The following is a 20282-nucleotide window of genomic DNA, read 5'->3' on the forward strand; positions in this document are numbered from 1 at the left end:
TGGCAAGATGGTGAGCCCCATCCGCAAGTGAGCACTGTCTTGGTGGTGCAGTTGCCCCCACTGGTCACTCTGCAGTATCGCTTCCCTCCAACCCCTTCCCTTTCCATGATATGGTAAACAGTTCTATTCCAGACACATCCCAGTTTCCTGGCACCACCAAATCCTGACTTTGCATTCAGTTAGAAAAGAAAGCTGCATACAAAATGTGGTAGTCCTAGCACATTTCTAAAATATGTAGACGGATCATTCTTAATGATTCCCAACATTCTGTTCATTTTTTGGACCACTGCAGCACATTGAGTAAATATTTGTCGAAAATTACCCACACTGACTCCAAGATCTCTTTCTTGAGTGTTAGCAGATAATTTAGACCTCGTATTTTCTGTGTATAGGTAGGATTATATTTTCCAATATGCATTATTTTGCATCTGTCAACACTAAATTTCATTTGCCATTTCGTTCTTCAATCACCCAGTTTTTGTATAGGGACATAACTATCTTGAGTTGTTTTGTGTCATCTGAAAATTTTCCCACGTCAATGTTTACCCCTTTTTCCAGATCATTTATAAATATATTGAATAGGATTGGTCTCAGTACATACCCAGAGGAGACACCACTATTTTCCTCTCTCCATTCTGAAAACTGACCATTTATTACTACTTGTTGAACTTCATCCTATTTATACCTCAGATAATTTCTCCACTTTGTTCACATCATTTTGAATTATGACACTATCCTCCAAAGCACTCTTCTTGGTGAAAACCAATACAAAAAAAAGTTGCTAACCCTCTCTGCTATTTCCACATTTTCTGTTATTTTTTTCTTCTTCATTGAGCAATGGGTGTCCCATGCAATACAAAATATAGTTAGCACCGAGACAGCTGCCTAAGGGATTTGACAGCAAAGATGAAAACTGATTTTAAAAGACAAAATGTAATTCAGTTCTAAGGCTACATCTAGACTACAGGCTTCTTTTGGAAGAAGCTTTTTTCAGAAGAGATCTTCTGAAAAAACTCTTCTGAAAGGGAGTATCCACTCTGCAAAAGTGCATCAAAAAAAGTGATCTGCTTTTTCAGAAGAGAGCGTCGGGACTGATTGGACTCTCTCTCACATGTAAGCTGTGATTGCTTTGGCGGAATGGCCACCAGGGCACCTGTGCTTTTTCTTCTTTCCTCTTCTTTTGAAAGAACTCCCTCTTTCCCATCCACACACGCCTTTTTGCGAAAGAGCTCTTTCACAAAAAGGCTTCTTCCTCATAGAATGAGGATTACCAATGCCAGAAAACCCCCTTTTTTCAGTTTTCTTGCGGAAGAATGCAATTGCAACGTGGACGTTCCTCAAGTTTTGTCAGAAAAATATCCGCTTTTCTGATAAAAATCTGTAGTGTAGACATACCCTAACTGGTTGCATTGACCCATGTTATATCTGAAAGTTCTACATTAAAAGTTGATGTTCAGAAACATTTAAACTAGGCATAATCAGCATATAGTGGACATAAGCTAAAAATCAATAAATAGTCGTGGGTCAAAGATACTATTTTCTGAATGTTTCTGTGCCCTTCAAATTATCATACTGTTGAACTCTTATGGATACTAATGGGACAAAAGCACTAGGAATAATATCAGAATGAAAACCCTGATACGTTATTATTGTTATCCTAAAGTGTTTCTTTTACTAGATGGGCTTTCCTGTTTGAACTATAATAGTCTGGTGATGACTTATCACAAACAAATGCTAATTTTTTTTCCAGTCTACTGCACACTAGACAGTAAAAACAGACTAGCAGCCCCCACCCCAGTTTACTTAACATTACACAAATGTATTGTAATAGGGTTAAATGTTTTCAAAATTAACCCAAACTCATGACAAAAACTAAGCTAACATAAGTTTGGAAACCATTCCCTTCTCCCTTCCAACTTCATTTTTTTCTAGAACATCGAAAAACACAGTAGAGTTACCATTGTTTCTGACTCAAGGAAATAAATGAGAGTCAATTTTAAGATACTTTAACAAAGTAGCTTTACGCAGGTTTATTAAAAAAGGCACAATGTTAATAGTCTGAGGTTTCAATGACATTCTTAAAAGGTTTGAGAAATCTAATGAAGGACCCAAAATCTTAATTACTTGAAAGCTTATTTAAAGAACCCTCAAAACAGCTATCGGCATGTTTCAGTGTGCTTCACACCTGACAGAGCCACATATGTAGTACATTTGTTGGTGAAGGTAAACAAGACATTTCATAAACATTTACAGTCAAAGCATCTCACCTATGATGCAACAACTTTTCCATCAATAATGCACTTGCCATGTTTTAACATTTTCATCTAGGAACAAAATAAAAGTAATGGGGCAAAAGTGGTTTGGCAATTATTTTCATAATTAAAAAAACCCCACAGCACTAACGCTTATTTAAAATTATTTTGCATTAACTTCCTAAAATAAGCATGTACAAGTTCTCTTTAAAATGAGTTCTCATTAGATGCATTAATATTTATATGCACAGAGATTTGCAGATCTTGGCAGGAAAAAAAATTTGTACTAGTCCAGATTATAACCTTATATAAAGAGTCATTTGTTTACCGTGTGAATGGATTCTCACTTATGCACTAAAGGAAAGTTGTGTCACAGTGTTTTGTAAAAATGCACAAAAGTTGAAGTTATATTACAAACAACCTCTCCTAGACACAGCTGGTCAAACTATTCATTGTAACCAGTAGCAATTACAAATCTAAACCTCGTCCTTCAGTTGACAACATGTCAGCAGACTGCTGTGCTTCTATGGGACACCCCTGATTTTACTGGAGCTCCACAGAAGGGCAGCAGCCCCTATGTGCTATTAGCTGCTTGAGCCCTCTTTTTTGTTGTGTATCCTTCATGAAACCAGTAGAGGTCCTCAAATTATTTGTTATTCACAGGTATTTGGCAAATCATGTGTAGAGTAAATTTTAGGAACTGTTTAGCGTGCTCTTGATTATCCATGTTGTAGTTACCACATAACTTAGTTGTATTATTTCTGCTTTCTAACTTGGATAACAAGCCTCTTAATACCAAAACCACAAAAATAATGATCTTCTGCTAAAGCTTTTGGGTGAGTAGTCATGGAAATGTCTATTAGTCCTAAATGTCATACAAATTTATTCCTGGAAGGTGCCCAAATATACACTAGAAAGGCAAACCCAGACAAATGAAAATCAGCCAAGTAGAGTTCTGATTTCACGTCAGGTTTTTTTCCTTTCTTGATCAACTCTATATTAGTTGATCAGTAAGAAAAGCAACTTTGAGACACTTGGGGGTGCACTGAAGCACACTGGGGTTTTCTGGATCTGTACCAGACAGACATAATAAAGAAAAGCAAACAAACAAAAGGAAACACTTTTTTCCTTAGGGAAAAGAGATAAAAGTACCTCCTTCTGGTAGCAGACTCAGACAGTTTCACAGACAACTCTACTGTCAAATACATTCACACAGAAAGATACACATACACACTAATTTGGTCAAATATTTCATATGCCATGGCTGCTTTTTGAACCTTTACACCTGTTTGCATTCAGGTACCCACAAAATGTAACATTTAGTAGATTTGTTTTGAAACTTCACTTTCAAGTGAACTATAAGGAAGATGTCTTCATTGGTATGATTTCCTAATTTAGGGTATGCATTCACAGCACACAAGTAGCGAGCCTCCCGACCCATGTCAACAGATTTAGGCTGCTGAGACTTGAGCTTCTGTAGCGCTGACAGGTGGAACTGAATTTGGGACCTCTGGAGCTTAGGACATAAGCCTTTACAGCTGGAGCTAAAAGCTAACTAGCTCTCAGCTAAGGCTGTAGAGCAGACTCATTCTTCCTCTGTGTAAGTCGTCTACATGCCATTACATGGGACAGCGCACAACACCCAGAAGGTGTGTGATTTACACTACTACCATACTAAAAATAGCTGTATACACATCCTAACTTGGGCAAGAGCTCTGGTTTTGGAACCTCTGCACCTCTTTTAGGCTTCAGGGCCCAAATGGTAGCCTGAGCTGCAACTTCAAATCACCACTTACACTATTATTTTAAGAGCACTAGCATGTGCCCTGCTAGCCCATCTATAAACCCAGAGTGAGAGTAAAGGGTCCCCTATGTGGGTGGTGACACAATGCTGCAGTGTTAGAGCGGTTTCAAGGTACTGGTACTTCAGCAGATTTACTGATTTATTTTTGAAAAGGGTAAGAAAAAGGGGCTAGTCAGAATAATAGTCAGTTCAGATACACACCAGCGATGGCTTTTGCCATAACAGCAGAATTGAGAATTAAAAGGCACAAGTTTAAGGCCAATTGTCAGTGGGCGACACTATGCTTCACTTAGGACTAACCTCAAAAAATGCTCAGGTATTTGAAAACATCCCTCCCTCCCTTTCCAAGACTATTTCAACAGAACTACATCCCCTCCCCCCATGCAATTTTGAAACTCAAGTCCCGCTGTTTACACTGTTGATTTTTTTTTTCAGGCAGATATTCAGGTTTTCTATCCAGTTGCTGATCTTTTCTTCACCTTGAGTTTTCCCTGTATTATTTCTGCAGAAGTGTTTGCTGAACTGGAAAATATACACACAAACAAACAAAAAATCAAGCTTAGTAAATTCTCTATCAATATATGAGAATTCAGCATGTAGAACAGTGATTCTTTTAAAAATGTGAACACTCTAATCTCAGTAAATAAATGGGCATTTGATATTGGGGGATGAGCTGAAGCCCAATTTGTACCAGAATTTTGCTTGCAAAAAAAGGGATGGCTTCATGTTTTTACATCCACGAGTAACCTGATGAGATAAATCTTAGTGACATATATGACTACCTAAATTTACATCTGCAGTCAGGTATTCAGAAATACAGCTTCTACAACAGGGGTGGGCAAGACAGCCTCCACGGGCCTCATCTGGCTTGCCAAGCAAGTTGATCCAGCCCACGGCCATCCTGCTGCTCCCTGCCTCTAAGCCAATCCAGACCTGGGGACGGGGAAGTACGTGAAGTCTCCTCCCCGCCAGGGGTGCGCAGCACCAAAGGGAACTACCAGCTGTTGTAAAAAACTTCACATGCTTTCCCAGTCCCTGACTGCTTTAAAACAATTGGCAATTCTCTCTAAGTGGCAGGGGTCAGGGGACAAAGACTTCATGCACTCCTCCATGCCCAGGCTAATCAGGGTCTGTGAGTGGGGGAGCAAGAGAAGTCTCCTGTCCCCACTCCTTTGGCCCAAGGACCCACCTCTTCAGGGGCGGCCCAGGGCCTCTTCCGAAATTTGTGAAGTGGCCCCCCTTTAATTATTGCCCATCCCTGTTCTACGAACTGCCCCTGCAATTCACTGTGGAAAAAAATAGGGATACTTTTGAAGCCACGAATTGTGTCTACAACAGTGTTGATGGTTCATGGGAAGTTTAGCCTTATCTATGCAATGTGCAGTTATAGAAAACTCAGACATGATACAGTGTTAAACTGCAATTTAATTAATAAGAAGAGATATTTTAAATCTGCTGTTCTCTCAAGTTTATGTAATTCCCTAATCCAAATTTAGCTAGGGCTTTCTGGAGCCAAGTTTCCTACTCTAGCAATATCTCATCAATTTTCCTAGCCAATCATTTTAAATAGCCATATTTGCATTGCACTATGCATTTAAAAAACCCCTCTCCTAGCAGTCATGATCAGACAAAAATAAAGTATGTTGTTTTATGCTTCTCTTTTATATAAAAAAGATTTTTTGTAATGCACAAAAAATGCTAGTTAGTTCAATTTCCCCTGCCTTCAGCTTGCTTGTATGCAACGGTATCTTTGTTCAAATACCATTAACCTTTTATTAATGACAACTCTTGCAAAGCTTTATTGGACTAGTGCTGGACAGCACAGCTCTGGCTCCAGTCAGACCCCTAACACATTCCACTGAACACACCAGTCAGTATCATTCCATATTGTTTCTCAGCTAAATGATTTAAAGTAGCAGTTTTGTATTCTTTAGCTTCACATTTCTGATTATGATACCCATTTATATGTCCACTACTGCCTTACACATGTTAATATTTCAGGTGTTTCATCCAACCACCATAAATCAAAAAAAGAAAGAAAAAAAAATGCTATTAATTTGCATTTTCTTCATTTTTAATCATCTAATATAAATGAAACTCAGTTTATTTCAGTCCAGTATTAGTATCTCTTGCAGTTATAAAAAGTTGGTTACAAGAATTTATAGTGTAAGTAATAAGCCTCTCTAGGATGCTAATTTCTGTGATGTAAGACCTCAAAGATTCCTGTCAAAAATTCAGCTCTTCCCTCCAGATCCTTTTCTTACCAGGTGGCTCTGCATGTGCTCCTTGTTGACTTTCCATATTAACAGTCTCTTCATTTCCTAGGACACAAATACAAACACTGTAAGACATCAGGCATTTGTATTACCTGCATTTCCCTAAGACAGTTTGACAATCACTATGGTTTTGGACCCCAAAGTGGGTTGTGACTCCTTTTTAATAGGGTTGCCAGGGCTGGTGTTAGAGTTGCTGGGACTGGGGCCCAAGCCTGACCGCCTGAGTTTGAAACCCCAGGGTTTGGCCTCCCTGCCCAGGTTAGTGGGGCTCAAATGGGCTCTGGCTTCAGTCCCTTCTCCTGTGGTTATGCAGTAATTTTTGCTATCGGAATGGAGTCAAAGTGCCATGAAGTTTGAGAACTCCTGCCCTAAGACCAGTAATGTCAGATATAAGAGCAAACATGAGGGAGGCTGGGGATGCTCTGTAGTAAAGCAACTTAAATCAGTGGTCTCCAACCTTTTTACACCCAAGATCACTTTTTAAATCTCAGAACAGGCGAAGCTCTACCTCCCCGCCCCTTCCTTGAAGCCCCGCCCTCTCTATTCTCCTCTTGTCCATCACTTGCTATCCCCAGCCCTTACTTACACACTCTGATAAACAGTTTATTTTTAAATTATGTGATATATAAAATTAAAATCACGTGTTTATAGTTATGAAATAAATGGTCTGTTTTTTATTCATGCTATTTAAATCTAAAATGAAGCATTTATAAATTATACATTTTGTGGGGACAGAGTTCTGCGGCTGGGGGCAGGGAAGAGGGAACAAGGTGCTGGGAGGGCACAGGACAGGGTTCTGCAGCTGGGGACAGGGTGCCAGTGAGGACAGAGTTCAGGGAGTGGGGGCGGGAATAGGGACAGAGTTCTGTAGATTCCCTGCATCTCCCTCCTCCCAGGATTCTCCCCCCGCCCCCAGAGGGAAACCAGCGCGTGCCTGCCTTGGGGCTGACCCCCTACCCCCAGCGCAGGGAAGCCCCACGCACGCCTGCTCCGGGGCAGACCCCCTCCCCCCGGCGCAGGGAAGCCAACCCCGCGCGCGCCTCCCCTGGGGCTGACTCATCCCTTCTGTGCGATGCAGGAAGCTGATGCTCCCTCCCACAGTACACCCGGCAGAGCAGCTAGCGCAGACTAAGCTGCGGGACTTCTGTCCATTCCCGGGAAACCAACACTACCTCCATTTTCACTTGAGGTAGGTAGTGAGGCTTCTCGGGGGTGGGAGGGAAATGGGGGCGGGGTGGACAGGATGCCTCGCAATCGACTGGTCGAGGCCTCGCGATTGACCAGTCGATCGCGATTGACCTGTTGGTGACCACGGACTTAAATGATAACGCCTGCAAAACCACTGCTGGATGGGTATAGCCTTTTGACTAGGTGACAAAGTGATCCTGCTCTGGAGAGGCTTTTCCAGCAGGTGGTCACTGAAAACTCAGGGTGCAGAATTCAGAACTCCTACAATATTCTAGGCAACTAAAAGAAAAAAACCAACAAACAACCAAGACCAAATGAAGCATCAAGCTGCACCCAGAAACCATGTTTTTGCCCTTGCAAGTTATTTGGAGGAAAGTTATATGCTGTGTGACTTTTCACATAGGCTACAGCTATACTGCCTTTTTTTGCAGAAGAGGATATGCAAATTGCACTCGTAATTGCATATCTTCTTCCAATTCATTTTGCAGAAGAGGTTTTTCTGATAAAAAAGCCTCATGTAGACGGGGCCATTTGTCTGAAAAAAAAAAAAAACCCTTGTTTGCAAGACCCTGTAAATCTCGCTTTTTGAGGAATAAGGGCCTTTCGAAAGAGGGTTTTTTTTCCCAACAAATGGCCCCTTCTACACGGGGCTTTTTATTGGAAAAACCTCTTCCGTAAAAAGAAACGGAAAAAGATATGCAAAAGCGAGCATGATTTGCATATCCTCTTCTGCAAAAAAATGGCAGCGTAGCCATAGCGTCCTGGTCTTCATATTCTTGGTGTACGGAAGACAGAGTGAGGGGAGAGAGGGATAGAAACCAATAATGGGAAAACATCTCCAAAGTAATGAACTCTCCTATGCTGTTATTAGAAACCTAATGTGTGGGAAACAGCTGTGTGATTAGTCTTCAAAATTCCCCAAATTTGGGTTAGCCTAGACCCCTTAGTGACATTAGAGAACCATGAAAATGATTCTATTGTTAAAACTGCAAGGCAGTTTCTACTGTAAACATTCTACCCCCTGTTCCCAAGTTCCTCTAGTTTTTTTTACATATTTTTCCCCACAAAAAGTTTTGCTTAAACTCTCTCATGCTTGCTCTTTAGCAAATAGGAAATTCTTAGAAACATTTGAGAGTCATCAATCCACCTTTTTATGAACTATGGGATTTCAAAAACAAATTTTACCCTCCTATAGCCCTTAAAAGAAAGAAGCCCTTCTCTTCACTTTTTTTGGCCAAAATATCTCTCAAACAGCTTACTTTTGAACCTTACATAAATACATTATTCTTTCATTAAGAGTTCTGGTGCATTGGGCCATTAAGATTGGTTGATATTAAGGGTGTTAAATATCGATTAATTTATTAGTCAAGTAGTCGATGGAATTTCCAACGACTACTTGACTAGTCAATAGGCACTTCTGCATTACTCTTTAGAAATGTACAAGAGTTCCAGCGGAAGCACCCTTGTGGAGCCTGGAGTCAGCAGTACTTCCCGCTGGCCCTAGGCTGCATGCGGCATGCCAGCTTTGAAACGTACAAGGGTCTGCAGTGGGAGCTCTTGTGCATTTCAAAGCGGAAGCGCCTTCATGGAGCCTGGGATCAGAGGGAGAGTCAGAGTACCCCGCTGACCCCGGGCTCCATGCGGTGCTGCTGCTTTGAAATGCCGCTCGGAACCGAGATCAGCTAGGGATTCCCCAGCTGATCCGAGGCTCTGTGCAGCTTTTCCGTGGAACCTGGGGCTCAGTGCAGCATTTCCTCATTGAAATGCCACGCAGACCCCAGGATCAGCTGGGGAGTCCCAGCTGACTCGGGGCTCCATTCAGCACTGCCGCTTTGAAGTATCTCCCCTTCACTGCCTCTATCTGATAGAAGAAGCAGGGGAGGGGGAAGTAGTCTTTAATATCTTGATATTTTATACATAATTAAATTACATGTAATCTAAGAGCTACAATAGATAAGAAATGAGAAAAACTAGTTAAAGTCTTACCGCTTGCTTTGAAACAGAGTTTCTTCTTTTGGTAAGCAATGAAGCTAGATACTGCTCCAACAACTGTTACAAGCACAGCACTTATCACTCCAGGTATCAGTCCTTGAGAAGCTATAAGCAAGACATTTTTTCTAAATATGAATGAGGAAAGACTTGGATTCTCTCTCGTAAGATAATACAAACTTCGTACCTCCAAAGAACATGAATATTTGAAATACATATTGATTCTGCTTTCTTTTCATGGATTTTGAAGAGTCAAGCATAGAATAGTTGATTTTGCAGTAGCACATACTATTAAGCAACATGAGTGCATTCCATTATGGTAGATTGGCATGGTATGAAGTACATTCATGCAAAAAAAGAGTGGGCACTATGAAGTCTGGCTCTAAACCTTCTGAAATGCTGTGTGCAAGGTTCATATTTCCGCTTCTATGAACAGGGTATGTCTACACTACAAAGTTAATTCGAACTAACAGCCGTTAGTTCGAATTAACTTTCATAGGCGCTACACAGGCAAACCGCTAGTTCGAACTTAATTCGAACTAGAGGAGCGCTTAATTCAAACTAGGTAAAACTCATTCTACGAGGACTAACGCCTAATTCGAATTAAGAGCTGTGTAGGCACTTAATTTGAACTAGTGGGAGGCTAGCCCTTCCCAGCTTGCCCTGGTGGCCACTCTGGGCACAACCAGGGAAACTCATCTGCCCCCCTCCCAGCCTCGGAGCCCTTAAAGGGGCATGGGCTGGCCACGGTGCCTGTGCCAGGTGCAAGCCCGCCAGCACCCAGTCAGCAGACCCTGCACCTGGCACGTCACGAGCCAGTCACCCGCTGCCACCCAGCCCTCCACCTCTTCCCGGGACCAGGCTGACGGCTCCAAGGAGCCTGCCCGGGGCCGCAAGAGGCGGGCATCTGCCTGGTCTAGTCCGGAGATCGTGGACCTCATCCACAACCTCCACACTAGGCACAGGAAAGTGGCTGTCTAGGGCAGGATAGCTACCAGCCTGGCCACCAAAAGTCACATGCAAACCCAGGAGCAGGTTTGCATGAAAATCAAGGTGGTCCAGTGAGACCCCCGACTCTGAGCCCTGAGCTTAGAACATAAGAACATAAGAATGGCTGTACTGGGTCAGAACAAAGGTCCATCAAGCCCAGTAGCCTATCTTCCGACAGCGACCAACACTAGGTACCCTGGAGGGTATGGACCGAAGAACAATGACCAAGCCATTTGTCTCGTGCCATCCATCTCCAGACTTCCACAAACAGAGGCCAGGGACACCGTTCCTACTCCCTGGCTAATACCACTCCATGGACCCAACCTCCATGAATGTATCTAACTTCTCTTTAAACTCTGTTATAGTTCTAGCCTTCACAGCCTCCTGTGGCAAGGAGTTCCACAGGTTGACTATTTGCTTTGTGAAGAAGAACTTTCTGTTATTAGTTTGAAGCTTGATACCCATTCATTTCATTTGGTGTCCTCTAGTCCTTCTATTATGGAAACTAATGAAGAACTTTTCTTTATGCACCCTCTCCACGCCACTCATGATTTTATAGACCTCTATCATATTCCCCCTCAGTCTCCTCTTTTCTAAGCTGAAAAGTCCCAGTCTTTTTAGCCTCTCTTCATATGGGACCTGTTCCAAACCCCTAATCATTTTAGTTGCCCTTTTCTGTTCCCTTTCCAAGGCCAAAACATCTCTTTTGAGGTGAGGAGACCACATCCGTACACAGTACTGAAGATATGGCATACCACAGTTTTATACTTCCTCTCCTCCTTCTTCCCCTGGCTTCCCCCTTCCAGCTCCTTCCTCCCAGGTTTCCCCCTCCCCTCTCCCATCCTCTCTCTTCCCCTCTCCCACCTCCTTTTCCCAGTCTCCCCAGAGGTTAATCCCTCCCTCCCAGTTTTGTTAAATAAAGAGAGTTTCTATTTTTGAACACACGTGTCCTTTATTTTTTACATCAGGAAGGGGGACTAGGGAGGGGTAAGTGGAAGGAGGTGAGGGAGGAATGGGGTATGAGCCCCCGATGGGGAGGACTGGGGTGGCTCTACGGGCTCCTCGGGGTGGAAGCTCTTCTGCAGCCCCCCGATTGATCCCCCCCCCCCCGGATAGCAGCCTGCGGCAAGTGCAGACAGGCTAATGGCCGAGTGCTGTGATGTGCCGAGTGTGGGCACTCGGGGCACTCCAAGTCAGGACTGCTTTGCTGTCCCTCATCGAGGTAGACAAGCAAGCGGGGAACCCTGAGAACTGTCTGTCCGGGGTGGGGGTCGGGTCCCTTTAAGCACAGCCCTCGGCTAGCCTGAGACAGCAGCTCCACGCTCTAAGTCCTAACCTGATGCCCTGCCGGCACTGCTTCCAGCCAGCCTTAACTTCGGTTCAGGGTCCATTCAATGTGGACATGCTAGTTTGAATTAGCAAAACGCTAATTTGAACTACAGGCAGTCCCCGGGTTACATGGATCCGACTTACATCGGATCCCTACTTACAAACGGGGTGAGGCAGCCCCGCACTAGCTGCTTTCCCCCAGCAGACCACGGAGACGCGAAGCTAGCGCGCCCCCCAGCAGACCAGGGAGACGCGGAGCGGCTTTTCTCAGCAGACACCTCAGCTAGAGAATAAAGGACTGAGGGAAGTGAGGTGTGGGAGAATAAAACTGAGCTCTGGAGAAATGTTTGGCTAGAGTTTCCCCTACAATATGTACCAGTTCCGACTTACATACAAATTCAACTTAAGAACAAACCTACAGTCCCTATCTTGTACGTAACCCGGGGACTGCCTGTAGTTTTTAGGTCTAGATGCACTAGTTTGAATTAGCTTAGTTCGAATTAACTAATTCGAATTAAGTTAGTTCGAATTAGTGCTGCAGTGTAGACATACCCTCACAGGTTTTGACTGATCAGATGTGACACATTTGTAAAAGATGGCAGGAACAGAACTGTCTGCAAATAAAAATGCTAAATTTTATAAAATACTAAACCTGCCAGAAATAAACGGAATGCCTAATGTCAGATAACTTTTTAAAGATGTTTAAGATGACTTACAGATGCAATAGATATATAACAATACATGCATTTACCTTCCGTGTCTCCTGCACTTGTGGGCTTTGGATCACCTCCTGTAAGAACAAATAATTTCAGTGTTAAAAGAAACATTTTTAGAGAACAAACTTATTACAATGAGTATCCACATTGTATGTCAATGCATGCAAAATGATCAGCCTTCTCCAGATGCTACATCAATAAAGTTAACAGACTTTGAAACAAACTTCAGGTTTAAATAATAAAGAAATTACATAAAATATGTTAAAAGTCTATTTAAGGCTGTAAAGTCAAGCACTCAAAAGTAGGAAATGCTAGACCTAGAGTTTCCCATTTAAACTTAATTCAGTCCTGTTGGGTGTATTATTGCAATACACTCTTTAATTACATCATTACAGTCTATTTTTTCTACAGGATCCTGCATCACAAGCATGTGATGTATGGTTCCCAGAAAATAAATAGTTATTAAATTTTCATCTTATTCTCACAGTTCAATGTGGGGTCTCCATATCTTATTTACTGCACACCATTCATACTCTGTGTTGGAAACAAAATTATCAGAAAACCCCATGACGAAATCTATGCTGAATATCACCAAATTATCTGAATGCTTCACATCCATTAATTTAGTTTCACAACAGCTCCATGTGGTAAGGTAGCATTAGTATCTTTATTTTACAAATGATAAACTGAGCCTCACAGATTAAGGTTACTAATTTTGAGTGACAGAATATTTAGCACTGGGTTCAAAACTTCAGGGTTCCCACTGACTTCAGTTGCAGCTGTAAGTACTCAAAATCTCTGCAAATTAGGCCCCAGAGTCTCATACTGGGAAAATGGCCCTCTGTAAAGAGTTGGGTTTAACTCTGGCAAAGACAGCAACAGAATCCAGTTCTCCTTTGCAGCATTCAAGGCTATGTCTACACAGCAACATTATTTTGAAATAATTAGCATTATTTCAAAATAATGTCAAAATACTGTCAAGTTGGAGGGCTTCTTACTCCTATTCCTGTAACCCTCATTAAATGAGTAAGGGAAGTCAGAGGAAGAGTGCTCTATTTTGAAATAACTGCTGTGTAGACAGCATCAAAAACTTGAAATAAGCTACTTCAAAATAAGCTACACAACTGATGTAGCTCAATTTGGTAGCTTATTTTGAGTTAAATCCTGCAGTGTAGACATGCCCCAACTGTGTGTATATGTAACCATCAGAGATTTTCCTTTCTGATCTTGCAGTCCCCTGACTCATTCCTTATGCACTTTTCAACTTCTGTAACAATTGAGGCGAGGTGCTAGAAGTAACAGCCTTATACATTAGCAGCTATGATTCATTCCCAGTGCACCATTTTTCTGATGCACTGAATGAGGTAGGGCTCCTATGTGACCGTGCAACTGAAGTCTAGCATGGTGCACAGGCAACCTTAGTTCTGGTATTTCTTAAGTTCTGAATGACTGACTCTGCAACCTCAATATGTCTCTTAATGTGGTTGTGTGTATAATTTCTTAGGCATTTATCTTCTGACAGCAGGGAATGCGGATACTCAAGAATCTCAGGTGCTGGAGGTGTGTGCTCTAGTGGGCACTGGCCCTTATGCCCCATCCCCTCCAACCTGTCTTTCAGTCCTGTTTCTTCCTCACACCTGACTTCTCCTCCCACCAAGTTTCTAGTCTCCATACCTTATTGTCCCAATCTATTCTTTCCCACTCCCAGTCTAGCTGTTGTGCCCTTTGTTCAAGTCAGATGACTTCCTCATCCTTGCTGATGATGTCAGCATGGAAAGGATAGGAGAGAGTCTCCAAGTTCTCAGTTCTGATACCTGGCACCACAGCAGCATGCAGAAGTTGGGAACAGTAATTACAGGGAAAGTTCTGCTCACTGGCTGACAGCATTGGCTGGCACATTTACAGTGTGGACAGGACTCATAAGAACATTTAACTGCAAACTGAAGTCTCTACTGAGCATGTGTGTGGCAGGGCACTTGCCCTGCACTGGCCCTTTAAGGGCAAGCCTCAGCCCTGAGCAAGGGCTGAGAGTAAAGCCCCAGCTGAGGCAGGTCTCGCTAATTAGGGCCCAGCTGTGGGCTATATAATGAAGGACTCCTGGAACAGTGGGAGAACTGACTGTGGCACGGGACAGAGAGTAGCAGGGACCTGACTGCTAGGGAAGCAGGAGGCTTCCTGGTGAGGCACCAGGTCCACATCCCTCTTTGCCAGTGATGAGTAGCCATTATAGACTGCAGTTGGCCCATGAGGCAGGGGTTAGATGAGGACTGGCAGTGGGTCACTGAAGCAAAGGGGATACAGGGAGGACCCTGGAGTACATGCGGAGGAAATAACACCCTCTCGGAAGGGGACGCAGAGAGACCAGAGTGGGCACTGCCGGAGGGCAGTGCCTTGAAGGGGACGCCGTGGCCAAGAGGAGCACTGGAAGACACCACCTAGAGGGAGGCACCCAGCAAGGCAGGCGAGCTAATTCTCAGGACTGCCGCCTGGAGGTGCCAGGGTGGTGAGTCAGCCCTGTGACAATGTGTAACCAGATTTTTCAAAGGCTTATAACTGGCTAAATTCCAGTAGGTTTTTCCCAAATGGGAAGAGCAAGATGCACATTCCTGGCACCAGAATTATTCCTTTGCCTGGCCCAAAGCAAGGCACTAGACTAGAGCTTCTCAATAGAATGGCTAGGGAATTTTTTTTTTTCAAAAAGCACCTAAGTATTATTTTCAGAAAGTAACCTAAATCGCATTGAAAGTCAATAGGAGGTAAGCTCCTAAGACACTAAACATGGGGGTGAGGTACATGTGGAAATTTTACCCACTGTGAATGCTGAAATCAGCACCACTTCCATATCATGCCTAGTCTTAAACCATTTGTTAGGGTTCCTGAATCAATTCCACTCCACTGGATCGTCATTTTTTTTCTGAATGAAGTATATTATAGTTAAATTAGAAGATATCAATTTCCATGCTTCAAAGAGACCAGGACAAAATCTAGCTTTCCTAACTCATTTTAACCAGCCTGTGACACAAAGTTTAGGCAAAAACTAGGTAGCAGTGGGTTTCACTATGAAGTGCTGGACATTTTCTTACCCCTTTTTTTTGGTGGAGTGTTTTCACCATCAATTAAATCTTCATCCTTAAAGCTACCTGTAATAAAAATAAAAAAATAAATAAATGGTTATCTTTCCTTTTTAAGTGTTCATTCCTGATTTTGACTCTTCCTTTATCTCTTAAACCCTTTCTAGTTTCTGTAAGCTGATAGGAAAGGCAAGTTTTGTGAAAAATAACTATTGGAACATGTCTCATACATTTATCCAAGGCTATGGCTACAGGGCCTTTTTTTCTGGAAGAAGGTATGCAAATCATGCATGCATTTGCATATCTTTTTCCGATTCTTTTTTGGCAGAAGAGGTTTTGCCGCTATTTGGCCCCATATAGATGGGGTCAAATAGCGGCAAAACCTCTTCTGCAAAGAGTCGGAAAAAGATATGCAAATGCATGCATGATTTGCATACCTTCTTCCAGAAAAAAAGGCAGTGTAACCATAGTCCAATACATGCTGAAAACGATGTTTTACTTCACATATGACAAAAGCAAAGTTTTAAGACAGATTCTCAAGAACAATCTTAGTGCAATGCCATAACTACTCCACTGAGGTGTGTCTCACCAACAAAGGTATGTTAAAAATTCAGCTATACTATTAGAATTTAAAAATCCAAAAAACGTTAGAAGTTTACAGGCAGTCCACGGGTTACATCAATCCAACTTACGTCAGATCCCTAGTTACAAACGGGGGGGGAAGGGGGACAGCTAGTGCGGGGTGCGTCCCCCACTGTCGCTGCCTCTGGCGGCGCGGGGGGCGCTTCCCCCCAGCAGACCAGGGAGACGTGGAGCTAGCGCCCCCCTCCCCCAGCAGACCAGGGAGACGCAGAGCGGCTTTTCTCGCCGCGGAGGATGCAGGTCTGCTGGGGGGGAACAAGACACCAGCCAAAAGGGGGCACCCCAGAGCGGAAAAATTAATTTCCTAGGGAACAGCAGGAGCAGGAGGCAGTGAGACCCATTGTGTTACAGTCCCCACCTTGGGAGCAACAGCTCTTTCCCTCTTCAGCACTAGAATTGCAAGTATCTTGTTAGCGTCACGTGAAATTAACAAGTCCCTTCCAGCCTGGCAGAGGTGAAGCTGAAAAATTACCCAGTGGTGTGGGTGGGCAAGAATGGGGAGGAGCAGGGTAGAAGGGAAGAGGGAATAAGCCCCAACCCCAAACCCTGGCTGGAGCAGAGCAGGGTAAGCCCCGAGGGGATGGGTCTGGTTGCAAAGTGGGTGAGTGGACAATGAGGACCCACCTGTGGCTAAACTCCTGTTCCCAACACAGAATTTTTCTTAAAATGAATCCTGTGGATAGATTCACACACATACTTCACAGGAAGGGATTTCCATTTTCTGCTCAGCAGAATACAACAGCAGCTTTGATTGTATCAATATTTCACTGTGCTCTCCAATGACTATTGATTACACTTAATACGCATTTCACTGAACCATCTGTAGAAAATTCTATTTGGAACAGTAATATGCACTGAATAAACTTTTTTTAGTTATAAAAACCAAAGATTCTGACTATTAAATGAATAACTGGGATCTTTCAGGTACCCCAAAAGGAAGATTTGGATATAGCATGAAACACTGAAACTTATGATAAATTTTTAATTAAAATATCAACCAAAAAAAACTTCATATAAAAACAGTATGTGTTTTTCTTAGAATAAGGAAGTTGTATGAAAATCAGGTTCTTTTCCACCTAACTCCAGCTCCCTGTCCCCCCGCAAAATATGTACCAGTTCCGACTTACATACAAATTCAGCTTAAGAACAAACCTACAGTCCCTATCTTGTACGTAATCCAGGGACTGCCTGTATATGTAATTTCAATAGAGCAGATTCCACATGGTATAGGTTAACACAGAGTAGCTTCAAACTGTACACATAACCTTTCGATCAATTAGCAAGTTTGATCAGAACAACACTAAGAACACTTGTCAAGGTGGGATAAATCAGATCACTTATTTAGGTGCCTTGTTTTAGGCACTCAAATGCAGATATTGATCCATACCTACCCATTCTCCTTTTTAAAAATGAAAGAAGGAAACTGACTTTCCTGTTCTATTACTATCACACTTAGGCTACGTCTAGACTGGCCCCTTCTCCGGAAGAGGCATGCAAAGCAGGTAAGTCAGAATAGGGAAATCCGCGGGGGATTTAAATATCCTACGGAAAAGGGCTTTATTCCGGAGGATCGCGCCAGTCTAGACGTTTTCCGGCTTTTCCCCAAGCTGGGAAAAAAGCGGCAGACATGTTTATTTAAATCCCATGGGGGATATTTAAATTCCCCGTGGATTTCCCTATTCTGACTTACCTGCTTTGCATAACTTTTCCGGAGAAGGGGCCAGTCTAGACGTAGCCTCAGGGTATGTCCACACTACCCCCCTAGTTCAAACTACGGAGGCTAATGTAGGCATTCGAAGTTGCAAATGAAGCCCGGGATTTAAATATACCGGGCTTCATTTGCATCTTCCCGGGCACCGCCATTTTTAAATCCCCCTTAGTCCGAACTCCGTGCCTGCGGCTATACGCGGCATGGAGTAGGTAGTTTGAATTAGGTAAATCTTGTTTGCAATTCTGTCTGTTCAGGAACTCCTCCTAAATGGTAAGAGCTAGGATCACCAAATTTGGTCTGCAGCTTTCTCTTCTAACTTAAAGCAAGGTCAGAGTTTGGTTGTGCCGGGACAATCAGAAGTCCCTGGGAAAGGAACAGTTTTCCATAACATGCAAAAGGAGGGGTTGCAGTCCCCCCATCCCAGCCCTTGGCCACAACACTGGAGGAGAAGGGACGAAGAACAGGCCCTGGGCAGGCTGGGGGGGTGGAGGGATAGGCTGGAGAGCGGAGGAGAGAATAGCCTTGGGGGGGCTGAGGGGATAGACTGGGAAAAGGCGGAGAAACAGGCTCCTGGCCCCCAGCTTCCTGCATCTCCCCCACCTCTCCAAAGGTCCTTTACCCGCCCTGAAGGACTCAAGCAAGACCGGGTAAGCCTGCGAGTGATTTATATGCAAAATTAAAGCAACAGGCATTTTCTCTTAGTGATCAACTGTACCTTCATCCGAGTTCATCAAGTTCATTATTTTCACAGTCAGAAGTAAATGCTTACCACCAGTATTATCCTTGCTTCCAGGCTGAGGTTTTCGGTCATCTATTAAAAATATTTTTAGGGGGAAAAAGGGTTAAAATTGCAAGTGAGTAAAGTGCAGAAAACAAGCTAGGCTTGTAAGAAAGCTATTCCTACTTTTTTCGTGTTTCTGTGTGTCATCTGCCCCTTCCCATAACTTATGTTTACTAATATAGTAGGTGGTATCATCCACTATGTTCGAGACTGAATTAGAATCTCTTAAAATCCTCTCCATTTCAAACTATCAAATTTCATTTCAATTTTTGTCTCTGCAGTTTAGGGCCTGCTGCTACTCCAATTGAAGTCAGGAGCAAAACTCCTAGGCTACGTGTACACAGCTTCCCTCTTCCACAAGAGCCTATGCAAATGAAGCACAGATTAGCATATTTCTGCACTTTATTTGCATAATTTATTTGGGGCTGTTTTTGTGTATTTGGGTGTCCGGACCTGCTCCCTATTCTATTCATTGGGGCTCCATCTACACAATGCCTTTTTGCGCAAAAACTCCCTTTTGTGCAAGAACCATTCTTCCTGTGTAGACAAAAACAGCTTGGAATAAATTATGCAAATGAAGCATGGCACTATGTTAATCCACACTTCATTTGCATAGGCTCTTGTGGAAGAAGGAAGTTGTGTAGACGTAGCCACAATGAATAGAATAGGGAGCAGATCCTAACACTAGCATGAAATTTTTAGAACTAGTTAGCTAGCATCAAGAATTCATCAACTTTAGATTATGGAACTGAATTTGAGACTTGACAGTTTTGTAGATCTGAGTCTCAAAGAAAAAATCCATGTGAAGAAGAAAATCAGTTAATTTTGAGTTCATTCAACTTAAGAACACTTAAAATTGGCAAAACTCCAAGATCTCATTTTGTTTTATTTATACACACATAACTATAAATGCACATGTAAAAGTGTACTTCACACACAATATACGCTAGAGAGGTGAAAGGGTGATGCTTACTGGATAATGGTTAACCAGTTCCCTGGGAGCAGCCCCCTGCAAGAAGCCCCAGCGCAGAGCTAGAGGGCTGGAGCAGTGAGATCCTGCTTAGTCGGTTAACCAGTTAAATGTTAACTAGTTAACTGACCGACCAGGACTTTACATCCCTAATATACACACACAGTTGATTCTATAAACATGCAATTAACTAATAAAGGTCACTAATTCATCTGTTCCAATTGGCAATTCTATAAAAATGAAGACTCTTTTGTTTCACGAAACAGTAAAAGAAAAGAGTAAATGGATAAATATGGTGGTTTATTTTTTCTCCCTTTATGACAACACACACACATTCCCTGAAAGTAAGTGCATCCTATTTTCCCTTCTTTCTGGGGAGTGATTAGAAAGGGAATATTTTCAAATTAAAACCACTTTTAGGAAAGCTATATTAGTCAATTAGTGCCATCTAGTGCAAGTAAGGTGGTGAAACATCCCCAAAGCCACCTAATCAAAAGCCATTTAGAAAAATAAAAACCCAACGCCACTGAGGCACTCAAATGATGCCTCTAACTCTACAGCAG

At 42.8% G+C, this 20282-nt stretch overlaps 1 protein-coding gene across 1 annotated transcript in view; it reads right to left on the reverse strand.

Annotated features, from left to right (window-relative positions):
• Nucleotides 1–2002: 2002 nt before the first annotated feature.
• The window catches only part of CD99 (CD99 molecule (Xg blood group)), a 50750-nt gene continuing 32470 nt past the window's right edge, over nt 2003–20282 (reverse strand). Inside the window, exons 4-9 of the mRNA XM_006112257.4 lie at nt 18738–18779; nt 15628–15684; nt 12580–12618; nt 9507–9617; nt 6321–6377; nt 2003–4578 (exon numbers count right to left, since the gene is read on the reverse strand). Coding sequence (XP_006112319.1) covers nt 4553–4578; nt 6321–6377; nt 9507–9617; nt 12580–12618; nt 15628–15684; nt 18738–18779 — 332 coding nt within the window. The 3' untranslated portion in view covers nt 2003–4552. The remainder of the gene's footprint in view (nt 4579–6320; nt 6378–9506; nt 9618–12579; nt 12619–15627; nt 15685–18737; nt 18780–20282) is intronic.

This window comes from Pelodiscus sinensis, chromosome 1 (assembly GCF_049634645.1).
Source record: "Pelodiscus sinensis isolate JC-2024 chromosome 1, ASM4963464v1, whole genome shotgun sequence".
NCBI lineage: Eukaryota > Metazoa > Chordata > Testudines > Trionychidae > Pelodiscus > Pelodiscus sinensis.